This window comes from Cebus imitator, unplaced genomic scaffold (genome assembly GCF_001604975.1).
Source record: "Cebus imitator isolate Cc_AM_T3 unplaced genomic scaffold, Cebus_imitator-1.0 Scaffold339, whole genome shotgun sequence".
NCBI classification, from domain to species: Eukaryota; Metazoa; Chordata; class Mammalia; order Primates; family Cebidae; genus Cebus; species Cebus imitator.
Genome location: NW_016107654.1, coordinates 1,700,892 through 1,714,980, shown reverse-complemented (window position 1 = coordinate 1,714,980; position 14,089 = coordinate 1,700,892). Strand labels below are relative to the sequence as shown.

At 53.6% G+C, this 14,089-nt stretch overlaps 1 protein-coding gene across 7 annotated transcripts in view; it reads right to left on the bottom strand.

Moving 5' to 3' along the window:
- SEC16A (SEC16 homolog A, endoplasmic reticulum export factor) overlaps positions 1-14,089 on the bottom strand; it is a 39,917-nt gene that overhangs the window by 8,497 nt on the left and 17,331 nt on the right. For all 7 annotated transcript variants that reach the window (XM_017505621.2, XM_017505623.2, XM_017505622.2 and 4 more), the window contains exons 8-22: positions 12,967-13,109; positions 11,970-12,031; positions 11,752-11,890; positions 11,181-11,426; positions 9,543-9,640; positions 8,677-8,758; positions 8,431-8,548; positions 8,123-8,234; positions 7,831-7,936; positions 6,224-6,364; positions 4,884-4,997; positions 4,427-4,619; positions 2,993-3,238; positions 2,059-2,141; positions 835-990 (exon numbers count right to left, since the gene is read on the bottom strand). In XM_017505621.2, coding sequence (XP_017361110.1) covers positions 835-990; positions 2,059-2,141; positions 2,993-3,238; positions 4,427-4,619; positions 4,884-4,997; positions 6,224-6,364; positions 7,831-7,936; positions 8,123-8,234; positions 8,431-8,548; positions 8,677-8,758; positions 9,543-9,640; positions 11,181-11,426; positions 11,752-11,890; positions 11,970-12,031; positions 12,967-13,109 — 2,039 coding nt within the window. The remainder of the gene's footprint in view (positions 1-834; positions 991-2,058; positions 2,142-2,992; positions 3,239-4,426; positions 4,620-4,883; positions 4,998-6,223; positions 6,365-7,830; positions 7,937-8,122; positions 8,235-8,430; positions 8,549-8,676; positions 8,759-9,542; positions 9,641-11,180; positions 11,427-11,751; positions 11,891-11,969; positions 12,032-12,966; positions 13,110-14,089) is intronic.

Below are 14,089 nucleotides of genomic sequence, written 5' to 3'. Positions count from 1 at the left end.
GGCTGCACCTGCAGTCCCAGCTACAAGGCAGAGGAGCATCACTAGGGCCCGGGAGTTAGATATCAGCCTGGGCAACATAGTGAGACCCCATCTTTATGGAAACCAAAACGGACAGAGACTTGAACAAGCATTGTCTCAAAAGCGCAGTGAGATGGAACAGGCAGAGAAGGTGCTAGCGTCGTACCTCGCTGGGGAGAAGCAGAGTGAGACACAATGACATGTCATCAACCCAGCCCAACAGCTGTGAAGGGCCTGGCACTGCCCAGTGCTGGTGAAGACGAGGGACGTCTGGGGCCCTTGTCTGCTGCAGGACATGTGACTTGGTCCAGCCATGTAGGACAACTGCTCAGCAGCGTCTCCTAAAGCTGAACATAGGCTCATCCTGCGACCTCAGCCCTCCACTCCCCGGCATGTGCCTCAGAAAAACATGCACATTCCCCAGGAGACAGGCAGGAAGGTTCCTAGGCCTGATGGGTTCCAGCCCCACATGGAAAGCAGTCCCAACGCCCACAACTAGGAGAAAGGATCCGGGAGCCTGTGACAGGCACACGCCACAGTGACAAAGGAGTGGTTGCCGCCTAGCTCCTTACAGGTGTGACTGAAAGGCAATGCCTAGAGGAGACCTCTGGGAGCCAGGCCGTGTCCCCATGCTGACGTGGGTGGGCAGCTATCTGAGGGCACCAATACACAGACACCCAACATGCCATGCGCCCTTCACGAACTCGGCTGTTTGATTCAGAAGGTGAAGCTTGCGGCTGAATGAGGGCGGTGCGCTGGGAAGCGAGCCCCCTGCCCAGACCCTCCCGGCCGCAGGTGCACGCGGCGCTGTTCTACCTTCTTAGCGTCCTTTGTCTCCTTCTTGGCGGCTGGTTCGGGTCTCTTCGTTTCGGGAGCGGGTGAGAGAGACAGAGGTGGCTGCGTGGGACCCGAGTCAGCATGATCCCACCCTGGGGGCACCTCCGAACGCGGGCGTTCACTGGAGATCAGCGGCTGGAAGAAGGGGAGCGTGAGCACTCACTGAGGGTAAGACTGGCCAGGGCGGGCGGCAGGCGTCTCAAAGATACAGTGATTTTTACAAATATTTATTCCTGGTTCCATTCCCAGTTTTTAATAGTTCAACCCTCATTTTTGCTTTTCTGGGAACATAATGTTGTAAAGGGTAAAAGACCTAATTCAAGTTCAAACTACAGTAATCGCCTACTGATGGGGGAGGCCCATGAAGAGCTGAGTATCTGTAAGGAAGGTTCCAGAATGCGGTCTGTATAAAAGCAACCATCCCTCCAGGCTAGGAGCAGAGCAAATAGAGGAGGTATTTATACCAAATATGTCTGATCAGACAAATCTCACTTTCAGGAAAACCAGTGAAAATGTTAAAAATTCTTTTGTATTCCAGGACATCCTCTTGTGAGAAAAAAACTAGAGATTCTGTAGAAAAACAGACGGCTAGGCACAGTGGCTCACGCCTGTAATCCCAGCACTTTGGGAGGCCAGGGTGGGTAGATCATGAGATCAGGAGTTCAAGACTAGCCTGACCAACATGGTGAAACCCCCGTCTCTACTAAAAATACAAACATTAGCCGGGCGTGCTGGCACGGGCCTGTAGTCCCAGCTCCTCAGGAGCTGAAGGCAGGAGAATTGTTCGAACCCGGGAGGCAGAGGTTGGAGTGAGCCGAGATTACACCACTGCACTCCAGGCAGCGGGGTGACAGAGCCAGACTGTGTCTCAAAAAAAAAAAAGAGAAAGAGATGTATAAATCAGGGAAGGTGCCCATTTTAGAAGAATTAAAATTAATAAGGGGATTTGATTATATTTCGGAATTTCTCCTAAAGTAACTGTTTCTATGCTACTGAATGATCTCTTCCTCATCTTTCCCTACCAGTGTTTTCGCCAACTCTTTATATTTGGAGGATGAAAGCTACTTAGAAGCACTTTCACTTTAAGAAGCAATTTCACAGTCCTCACCACCATCACCCTACCTACACCTCAACAAGGAGTCTGGGTGCCCACTAGATGAACTTTATGGAAAACAAATAGTTGAAGAAAATGTGACGAAGTACCCGATTAGCAAATTTTCCAGCAAAATTTTCTTCGCTTAGCTCCGAGAGTGAGTTTCCAACAGGCGCCTCCTGCAGCACCGTCCCTGTCAACGGGAAAGACAGCAACTGAGACCTTCGTGCTGCCGGAGCGGAACGCAAGGAGGCAGGACGTGTGTGCGGCGCAGACCAGGAGGCGCACCGCCTTCCCACCCAGCTGCCACCACGCCAGCGTGACTTTTTTTTTTTTTTTTTTTTTTGAGACGGCACCTTGCTCTGTCACCAGGCTAGAGTGCAACGGCTCGATCTCAGCTGACTACAACCTCCACCTCCTAGGTTCAAGCCATTCTCCGGCCTCAGCCCCCTGAGTAATGGGACTACAGGCACGCACCACCACTCCCAGCTAATTTTTGTATTTTCAGTAGAGACAAGGTTTCACCATGTTGGCCAGGATAGTCTCAAACTCCTGACCTCAGGTGATCCCCCTGCCTTGGCCTCCCAAGTGCTGAGATTAAAGGCGTGAGTCACTGTGTCCAGCCAACTCTTTTATTCTTTAAAGTCAGGCTTATGTTTTGCTTCGTCCATATAGACACATACCAGGGACAAGATCCACCAAACTGACTTCCAGACAGAAGTTCATAACCTGCCCCGTGCGTGTCGCCAGGCGTTCAGAAGGACCGTCTGAAGACAGATCCTGGGACAGCCACAGTCACCGTGCCCTGCCCTGAACAGCCATTTAAGCCTCACATCATAAAAAGCCGACTCACAAAAGAAACTACTGCTAACCTGCTATCACGGCGAGACTCCTAAGCCATCCAGACTACTAACTGCCAGGATTTTAGTCTACGTTAAGACAAGTTAAGTAGCTTGTTTCAAGGTCAAATAAATTCCATCTCTTCCACCAAACCCCACGCCCAACACTGCTTCTGCTCGCAAGACAGCGTCTCCACAGCCCCACCTGGGTCTGGGCTCCTGGCTTCCTGAAGCAGCTGTCTCCTTTCCTGAAGAGGTGGCACGCCAGGCGGCAGGCCAGGCCCCAGGCCCAGAGTTGCAGGATCAGGCCTGGAGGAATCTGGGAAGCCAAGTGCAGACCCTGTGGTCACACAGCCAGGACCCGGCTCCAGGGGCCCTGGGGGCGGTGGCACTGGGAACATTGGCACACTGGCAGGACTGGCCAATGGGCCGTCAGGGAGCGTCTGCGGAGCTGCATGGGAACAATGGAGAAGAGGAGGTCACTGGAAGGAGCTGATGCTAGACACGTTTAGGACAGGTTAGTCTGCACAGCCACATTGCTTTTATAAGGGAGATCCAGTAAAGCCAAAGGCCCTGAAGCCACTGTCCCATCTGAACCATCAGCGGTTTGGAAAAAAGTGGAACATTCACTTCGTTTTCCAGGAGTGGGGCAGGATGAACACCTGCGTAGTCACTGAGCACCACACCGGCTCCAGGGCACAGCCTGCCTAGATGTAAGCCTACAGTGGCCGCCTGGCACAAAGCTATGCTCCATTTGAGTCCTCTCCTCCATGGCCAGGGGTCAAACAGGCCACTCATTCATTCACTCATTCATTCCTCTAACTCAACATAAAACCAGGGAGGGCTGCTGCCTGTCAGTACTACGCTAGGCCCCTGATGCGTCAAGAACAAAAATGCTGGGTCCCCATGGGGATGGGGACAGATAAACTGAGTGAGAAGAGAAAGTGCTAAGGAGAGCAATCAACCAGGGAGTGGTAATGGCGTATGAGGACGAAGTGGGGTGGATGTCAGGCAGGAGGGTGGGCAGCAAGGCCGTGGGCCCACATCAGGGGCGTGGCTGGTGCCCAGCATGGGAGTGGATATGGCACCAGGGCAGGAGGGCTTAAGGCCGATCCTGGAGGGCCTGTGGCCATCGTGAGGACCCTGGCTTGTCTACAGGAGAGAGGGAGACCCTGGAGGGTCTGGGGCAGAAGTAGGCAGTGAGCAGGAGGGAGCCGGGCTCATCCGGGCATTCGCGAGGTTCACTGAGGAAGCCGAGAAGCACATGAGGCCATTTGGACTTGACTCCTAGGAGCACTGGGCTGACCCTTCCTCCGACGGGGCCAACTGGGAGAAGCAGGCTGCAGAGAACACAGCCGAGGGCAGCACAGTGTGGCTGAGACTCCCAAGAAGCAAGCAGGAAGGCTGAGCAGGCAGTGGGTGCTCAGGGCAGTATTGCCAGCTCATGAGCATTTACGGACATGGAAAACCATGAGTCTCCATGGCCTCAGCGGGGGAGAACGCACGAAGGAAAGACAGGAGGAGACTGAGGAGCACCGTGGTGCTGTGAGATGCTGCCTCAACAGTCCATATCTGAAAGCAGTTCTTCAGGAAACAAGAGCACAGGCCACGACTCAGCCAGCAGAAAGCTTGGGCTCACCTGAGGGCAGCAGCCGCACGCTTGGGCTCGAGTGCTCAGGGCTCGGCGTGGGCACGGCCAGCAGTGGGTTGGCGATCCCCAGGGCCACTGGCTGACTGACTCCTGGCCCCTCCAACCGCTCCACCTCGGAGCTTGGCGTGCCGGGACACTGCTGTGGGAAGGCTCCGTCCTGAGGCCACACCATGGCCCCCTCCTGAGGGAGAACAAGGCCCACCTGTGGAAGTAGCCTATGGCACTGCAGCGGACGCCCGCCTGCCTGCCCACCCGCCACCACCGCACTGCTGCGTCCCCACCTCAGGACGATAGGAGGCACACCACGCCTTTTCTGGGGAATTAGGGAGCTCTAGTAGGCACACATCTATAGTTTTGCTGTCTTTAGGTACTGTCAGTGTGAAAATGACAAGGACAGAAACCACCTTGCCAAATGCCTCCATGCCACTCGGAGCCAAGGCTGTACCTTGATCTGCCGCTCCACCTGCTGCAGGTGAACCAGCCAGGCAGGTGCGGTCAAGGACTCCTCTTCTGGCTTCTCTCTCAGCTGGGGATCAAAGAGTCGTAACTGGGAAGCCATCTAGACACGGGTGGAAATCAGAGGCCCTTGTCACCGCCAGGTGACAAGTGAGCCGTCTTCAAAATGCCCCGACTCTGGGGGCAATGCAGCTGCAGCGTTACACTGCAGATGAAGTTTAGTTAGCTGCACACATTTCCAGCATGTGCTTAGTGACACACCCAGCACTGGACGCTGGGCAACCGTGAGAAGTTGCTGTAGGTGACCTCTCTGCCCACATGCACTGGGTGGGCAGTGCTGGCCCCACATGGGACAGGCCAGGCCCAAGGCTGCCAAGTGACCATGTGGACCTGACTCCAAAAAAGCTGGACTCACCTGAGAGCGTCCAAATCTGGGGGATGCAGAGCGGGGTGCGGGTGGGGAGCAGAACCCAAGTTTGGCCTTGTGTTTGTAACCACTGATGTGGGGATAAGGACCGAATGATTCTCTCCACTTTGAAACGGGTCTAAAAATGTCCTTAATAAGTTTTTTTGGGTATCCCATGAGCAGGTTCTTACAAATGCAACTACTGCCCAGAGGTGAAGGGAGCATGGCGTCGCCCACTCTCTCTGCCAGTCACGCCGCCTCTGTTTTACAGGGAAGAAAGTAAGGCCAGAGCGGTGCAGCCAGGAGTCAAACAAAGGCTGCTGAGTTCTGGACACTTAAGCTATCAACCACCAGACTAAGTTGCCTCAAAATAAGAATATCCTGGCCGGGCGTGGTGGGTCATGCCTATAATCCCAGCACTTTAGGAGGCCGAGGCAGATGCATGCATCACTTGAGGTCAGGAGTTCAAGACCAGCCTGGCCAACATAGTGAAACCCTGTCTCTACTAAAAGTACAAAAAATTAGCCGAGCGTGGTGGTGGGCGCCTGTAATCTGAGCTACTCGGGAGGCTGAGGCAGGAGAATTGCTTGAATCTGGGAGGTGGAGTTTGCAGTGAGCTGAGATTGCACCACTGCACTCCAGCCTGGGCGACAGAGTGACACTCCATCTAAAAAAAAAGAGTATCCTACAGACAGTTCCTTCTGATGGTGAAACTCGCTGCCAATGTTCTGTGCTGGCACATGGTGCCTGACAGTCCCCAGGCGAAAAGGCAACACACAAAGCCATTCAAAGATCTTCACCTGCCCAAGAGGCAGGTTCCACGCGCCTACCACAATGCGCGTCTGAACCCTCAGGACGCCACCCCGATGCCCAGGGGCCCTGGAAGCCCTCCTTCCCTGCCTGCGGGGGGTGGGGGGCAGCACCTGCACAAGCTGGCTGATGAGCACCGGGGAGTGCTGGTGCGGCTGCGTCAGGATGCTCTTCGCGATGGCCTCGCAGTAGTGGAAGGCTTGCGTGGCCAGCCCCATTTCCGCCAGGCGGCAGGAGTAGATGAACTTAAACACCTGAAAGGACAGACGGAGCCCTGCTGTCCCGTGGCTCTCCCATGTCCAAGCATCGTCCTGTGAGCTGCGGACTCTTCAGGACGCGTCACTCACCATTGTCGCCCTCCCCCCATGCCCGCTGACCGAAGTCCTAGTCCCTGTTCCTGAGGGATTTCAAGAGCAAAGTCAAGGACTAAGCTGGTAAGAACATCACTCTGCCTCCCCCCATCCCTTTCATGTGGCCACCTCGCTCTCACAGCCACAGCGTCCCGACTGCCCGCACTGAGGCCACTGCCTTTTGGGCAGCGCAAGCTGCTCCACAGACGTTCTCTAGATACTTGAGTCTATTTATTTTTTTTTTTCTTTTTTGCCAGGGTCTCACTTTGTCACCCTGGCTGGAGTGATCACAATCACAGCTCGCTGCAGCCTCAATCTCTTGGGCTCACGCCATCCTCCCACCTCGGCCTCTGAGTAGCTGGGAATACCCACGCATGCTGCCACACCCGGCTAGGTTGCCCAGGCTGGTCTCTGACTCCTGAGCTCAGGTGATCCACCCACCTTGGCCTCCCAAAGTGCTGGGATTACAGGCGTGAGCCACTGAGTCCCCTCCTCTACATATTTTATACACATTACCCTCATACTGCATCAGAGAATACCTCCATCAAATATTAAAAATAGCTCATACGGGCTGGGCATGGTGGTTCACACCTGAAATCCCAACACTTTGGGAGGCTGAGAGAGGAGGACTGCTTGAGCCCAGCAGTTTAAGATCAGTTTGGGCAACATCGTTTTTTCTACAAAAAAAATAAAAAACTTAGTGGGTCACGGTGTTGCATGCCTATAGTCTCAGCCACTCTGGAGGCTGAGGTGAGTCACTTGAGCCTGGGAGTGATCACACCAGCGCACTCCAGGCTGGGCAAAGGAGTGTGACCCTGTCTCCTTAAAAACAAACAAACAAAAAAGGCTTATGAAAGTACCTGAAGTCAAATGCAAACGGAAATACTCAATTCAATGCGATGTAGTTTCTTAGCATTACAGATCAAATGTCTTCTCAACATCCTCCCCCTCAAAAAAAAAAAAAAAACACACCATTTTTTCCATAAGAATTCAAAAAATCTGCTGGGCATTGTGGCTCAAGCCTGTAATCCCAGCACTTTGGGCGGCTGAGTGGGGGTGGATCACGAGGTCAAGAGATCGACACCATCCTGGCCAACATGGTGAAACCCCGTCTCTACCAAAAAATACAAAAAAAAAATTAGCTGGGTATGGTGGCGTGGACCTGCTGGGAGGCTGAGGCAGGAGAACTGCTTGAGCCCGGGAGGCAGAGGTTGCGGTGAGCCGAGATTGCGCCATTGCACTCCAGCCTGGGCAACAGAGCGAGACTGGGACTCAAAAAACAAACAAACAAAAAAAATCCAACAATCTAAGTAACCAAAAGCTTGTCAGACTGTGCGCCTGCCCCGCCGCAGGATGGCAGCACCTCTTACCTGGAAAGTGGGCAGGGAGCAGGTCTGGGCCCCCAGGGACTGGGCGTACTCATAGGCCTCCGTCCTCTGGATCGCTTCATTGGTCGCAAACTTTAAGAATGGTAAACTACAGAGAAAGGGAATTACTTTGACTTGAGAAAAATGGACAATTATTGTCATAACCAGCCTTGGAGAAAATCACTCGCAAGCAAAACCACGGTTCTGGCCATTTCTAAATTAACTAGAGAAGGATTTTTTTTTTTTTTTACTTTTAAAGGAAAACTTACAGGACTACACTGACTTGATTCTTTACCTGTGATTTGATCCAATTAAGACAAGTTTTGTAGTTTTCTTTGTATAAACCCCAAATCCAACCTGGGCCATAAGGTAGCAAAAGTGTGCAGCATCTAAGAGGCCCTTGGAAGCTGGGGAGAGAAAAAACACAGGCGGAGCCTCAGCGGCCGGGAATGCTCGCGGAAGTTAAGGGTGCACACAGAAGGCACTCGAGACACCAGCTGGACCACGAAGGCCGGGTTCTTGTGATTCCTGCCAATGCTACAGACAACCGAGCCTTCAGCGCTCCATGTGTGTGGCCCAACACCCGTCTCCGCCCTGACCTACCCAGAGTGTCGCCCATGGTGGCCATCGTCCTGGACTCGACGTCCACGTTGTTGTTCAAGTTGGACAAAACCATGGCGAGGTGCGGCCTCCAATCTCCCCATTTCTCATCTCCACAGCACTAACATGAGGAAGAACGAAACAAAGCCTCGTTCCTGGAAGCCAGCAGCACTCCAACTCCACACAGCCGGGGTCACCAGCGTGGGGAGGGAAGCAACTCCACAGTAGCCACCAGGCAGTGCCACTCACCGTGGACGCGGCGGGCATCCGCCCGGACATGAGCTGATAGACAGTCTGCAGGGGATCGTTGATTGGGAGGCTGTTGGCAAACCTAGGCAGACATAAACACAGAAGGACCCTATGCTGGCTCAGCTAAAAACAAATCCGGCTGGGCGCAGTGGCTTACACCTGTAATCCCAACACTCTGGGAAGCCGAAGCAGGCAGGTCCCCTGAGATCAGGAGTTAGAGACTAACGAGGTGAAACTGCCTTACTGTCTCTACTAAAAACATAAAAATCAGCCAGGTGTGGTGGCCTGCTCCTGTAATCCCAGCTACTCAGGAGGCCGAGGCAGGAGAATCACTTGAACCCAGGAGGCAGAGACTTCTGTGAGCTGAAACAGCACCACTGCACTCTTGCCTGGGCGACAGAGCAAGACTCCATCTCAAAATAAAATAATAATAAATTTTTAAAAACCCAACCTCAGCCCTCTGATGTAATGACTAGACTTATTCACATAGGCAAAGTATACATATTCCAACTACTTGGGAGCCCAAGGTGTGAGGATCACTTGAACCTGGGAGGCAGGGGCTGCAGTGGGTCGAGATCCTGGGCAACAGAGCAAAACCCAGAATGTAAAAAAAGTTACAGAAGACGAAGACAAAGGAATTCACTGAGATTGTAAATGAAATATTAAGAACCATGCAGTTAATAAGAAACTTTTTAAGCTCTCTGCAGTATGACCCAAGGAAGCCTGGAGGTCAAGGAAGCCCGAGCTTGTGTGGGAGAGCAGAGCCAAGTGAGATCCGCCTGTCGCCTGCGCCGAGTGCGCGGACGCCGCGTGCTGCAGGGAGCCAACGGGGCTCTCGACTGGGCCGGGCCGCCATGGGACTGTACCTGGTCATGACTCGGGCGTGCGTCCGGTTGTCCATCTTACTTGCAAGCAGCAGAGCATGACCCCACAAGCCGTTCTTCATGGCAGACTCCAAAGCATCCTTCAAGGCATTTCAGGGGCCTTGGTGAGTTATCGGAGGGGCTCACATGACATGAGTCACGACAGGCAACAGGCCGTGTGTCTTCACACAGCAGCAAACACACAGACAACCCAACGGCCTCAAAAACATACTTATTCACCATTTGGAGATTAAAGACATGTCAGCATTTCATTATTTTCCCGAGTTTTAAAGTCCCCGTGGTAGTGGGTATTTGTAGATATTCACTGCTTTTATGACCCGTTTTCAGCATAAAACACAAGCACGCTAATCACAAACAGGGATAGCCACACAGTGCTGCCTGCCACACTGCCCTGTACACGGAGAAACACGCTCAAGTCAATTCCCCAGTTCCAAAAGAAGGCCTCCGTGAATATCCTCTCAGTGTAGACAGTGGCTTCAGTAACGTAGCCTCACCTTTCGCCAAAGTAACTTGGGGTATAATTTAGAACTTCTGGCTAGGAGGCAAAAATGCTACAGTCAAAGAAGGGGTTAATAAAAGCTAACAGGGGACATGACTTCAACCAGTTATAAAACACCCATAACAGAATCACACTGATCAGGCTGGGCATGGTGGCTCACGCCTGTGATCCCAGCACTTTGGAAGGCTGAGGCGGGTGGACTGCTTGAGGCCAGGAGTTCAGGACCAGCCTGGCAACATGGCAAAACTCTGACTCAAAAAAAATAAATTAGCCAGGCATGGCGGCATGTTGCTGGGACAGGAGAGGATCGCTTGAACCCAGGAGGCTGTGATCACGCTGGTGCACTCCAGCCTGGGCAAGAGTGAGACCCTGTCTCAAAAAAAAAAAAAATTACTGGTCAAATATGCCCTTTCTGAGTTTATCATGACATAAGAGGAGAGAGAGCTCTGGGCCTATCCAATATCTCTGCTCTTCAAGGCCACACATGCCCATGAGCGGGCCTCTCTCCTGCTCCGCATGTCCAAAGTGGACATCATGCACCCTAGACAGGCCCTCCTGTGCGCACACTGTCCCTGCTGTGGTCACTATGGGCCCCTAAACCCTACTCTCCCAGAGCAGGCTCCTGTCTCAGAACGCCCGCCTGCCCTGGCCCCCTGGCTGTGACTGCAGTTACTGGACGCTACACGCACGCGCTGCCCACCTGGCAGCGGCCTTCCCACACACTGTGCCTCTACTGGACTCAGGGCACCCTCCCAACACCCAACGACTTCTGGGCTGTGTACTCAAGCCTGGCTCTGTGAGAATGCCACGAAGTCTCTCACACAAGCTGTATCCGAGACTCAGCACACACAGCGGGCGGGGGGCACAGCCCGTGCTCAACATGTGCATTTGTTAAATGACTGGAAACTGAATCTGCAGGTCTCCAACACTGGAAATAGAAGGAAACCGACATGAACACCTCCAGAAGGACAGCGCACGAGGGAGGGTCCAGCATTGTCCAGGAACTGCAAGACCCGAAGCACTACATGCAGCGTGGATGCTCCCGAGGGGCTGCATCCCTCCGGACAGTGCATCCCCCACCAGGCCCGACCCAGTGGACACACGCCACGACGGGGACGCACCTTCTTACGGCCATACAGCAACAGCTCCCGGAACCTCTCAGTTTCTCTCTCCAGCGAGTTGGCGGCAGCCGTGGGACCACCAGTGAGGAAGGAGAGCTGGGCCTCGCCGGACTCCTCCTCTTCCACCTGCTCCACTGCCTCATTCGTGAAATCAATCAGGTTGGCTTCATTGGGCGACTTCCCAGGAAGCCACACTGTTCTGTGGTCTCGTAACAGAAGCTCCGCAATGTCAGTCCCTACCACGGTCTGTTTGAGTCGAGAGGAACAGGAAGGAGAACAAAAGGCTCTCCAGTGAGGACGGGTGAGACCACCGTAGGCACGAAGTCCCACCCTGGACCTCGCCGGACCCGCAACTCCCCGAGGCTGGCAGGGCTGGGCTGAAACCTCCTCTCAACCCAAGCGCAGGCTCCCTCCCCGTCCGCACCCAGCTGCTAGGGTGCGCTGCCTAGGGAGCCCTCAAGGCTCCACAGCTGGGCACGCAGATCCCGCTCAGTTCCTCAGGGAGGCTGAGCATTCCCAAGACGAAATGAAGCAACAAGAAGAAACGCTCTAGAAGTAAAAAGAAACACACCCCGTTCTGCCTGCAGAGGAGAACGATAAAATTCCAAAGGAGACTTGCAGACTCCTTGTCAATTAAATTTTCCTTCTGCAAACATTTCACGGCTTTGTTCTGTGCAAAATTAATAACATCCACTTTATGGGTGTCGTCTCTGCAGAAAGAACAGACAGTGAGCAGCGGTGTCTGCCAGGCTGGGCTTGGCAAAGAAAACACCTCAACAAGGAACGTACTTGCCCAGGGGTCCTGGAAACGCCCGCATCTCCTCCTGCTCGGATGTGTGCTGCAGCAGGGCCTATGAGGAGAGGGCCACAGGTCAGCGGCAGCGAGCACCCATCCACGCTGCTGCATGGCTGGCCAAGCCAGGCACAAATGTGGCCTGTGAGAGGAGAGGACGGCCCGCCCACTGCCCCACCCGTCCTGCCCCTCCCCACAGCGGGTGAAGGGTCTGTCAAGGCTGTTACGTGGAGCATGGCCTGTCTGGGCCACAGGCATGATTTCAAACTTTATTTTAAGCAGTGAGATCCATTTCTTCTCTCCAGAGCCTCAGGCAGAATCCCAACACATGCGACAGAAAAGGCCTGCAGAAGCTGCAGGAGGAGGTGCATGCCAGCACCCCCTCCCCTCGGCAGCGCTGGGCCCATCCACCCCACCCACCACCCTCACCTGCCCCCCTCCCCTTGGCAGCCCTGGGCCCATCCATCCCATCTGCCTCCCTCACCAGCTCCCGTCACCTCGGCAACACCCAGTCCATCCACCCTACCTGCCCCCCCCCACCAGCGCCCCTCACCTCTACAGCACCGGGCCCATCCATCCCACCCACCCTCTCACCCACCACCCTCACCCCTGCGGCCCCGGGCCTACCCACCCCACCCGCCCCCCTCACCTCGGCAGCACCAGGCCCATCCACCCCACCCGCCTCTTTCACATGGGCAGTGCCAGGCCCACCCGCTACATCCATCACTGAAAAGTACCAATAAAGCAAACGTCCCCAAAACGAGGACAGAAAATGTGTAGTCTAACATCTAAGGCAGATGCTTACGATACTGCCTTCTAGGAAGAAAAAGACATCACCAAACAGAGCCAAAACCCTACAAACTGAATATTCACAGGAGTAAACATTTCCAAGAACACACATCCAGAGACAAGAACTGGCAGCTGAAGACGACAAACGGACGGAGATCCCCGGGCGGCAGCGCAGGGACGCCGCACTTCTGCATGCGCCATTACCTCCATGCTGTGGACCTCGACCAGCGCCGGCTGTCCTTCCGAAGGCAGATTGGGAATCACTTTGATAAGCTGACCGCCAGGGCCAAACCTGGCACAGACATGAGGCACTGAAAATTTCTCAGGAGAAGTTGGTCTTGATGAAACTACATTTAAAATAAATGAAAAAGAAACCATCAGGTTGTCACTGATGCTTCCGAGGCTAGACTTTCACTGTGCTCACACAACTGAAATCCTGCGTTAAGATTCACCAGGGTGAACTTCCAGCTCTAAGTCAACAGCTGTTTAACATCATGCTTACGGGTAGGACTTAGCATGTGTCAGGAAAAGAGAAACATCTGACTCATTAAAAACGAGAGCTATTCCCTTGTACACCGAGACAGCTCCTGCGACACCCTCATGACACTGTCCTGGGGCTCAGGAGGACCTGCTCCTCCCGGGCCTGGCCCACTCCCGAGCTCTCTCAGTTTCACAAAAGCAAATTCAGACTGCCGTGACCACGCAGCACGCAGCAAAAAGGACAGCAAAACTCCTCAAGCAAGAAAGAAAATAAGGAGCCAGGCGCAGTGGTGCATGCCTGGAATCCCAGCACTCTGGGAGAATCCAAGGCAGGAGGATCACCTGAACCCAGGAGATCGAGGCCGTGACCGTGCCACTGCACTCCGGCCTGGGTGACAGAGCAAGACTCTGTCTCTTAATAAAATAAAATAAAAAGAAATGAAAAAATATTGTGAACTGAAACAATACTTTAAGAAAATCAGGCCGGGTACAGTGACTCACACCTGAAATCCAAGCATTTTGGGAGGCCAAGGTGGATGGATCACTTGAGGTCAGGAGTTCGAGACCAGCCTGGCCAACATGGCAAACCCCCATCTCCACTAAAAATACAAAAATTAACCAGGTGTGGTGGCACACACCTGTAATCCCAGCTACTTGGGAGGCTGAGGCAGGAGAATCGTTTGAACCTGGGAGGTGGAGGTTGCAGTGAGCCGACATTGTGCCACTTCACTCCAGCCTGGGCGACAGAGCAAGACTCTGTCTCAAAAAAAAAAAAAAAAAAAAAAGGGAATTCAATCCACTGTTAAATTCTGTAACTTTACATATATTTCTGCAGTTTTCCAAGAAA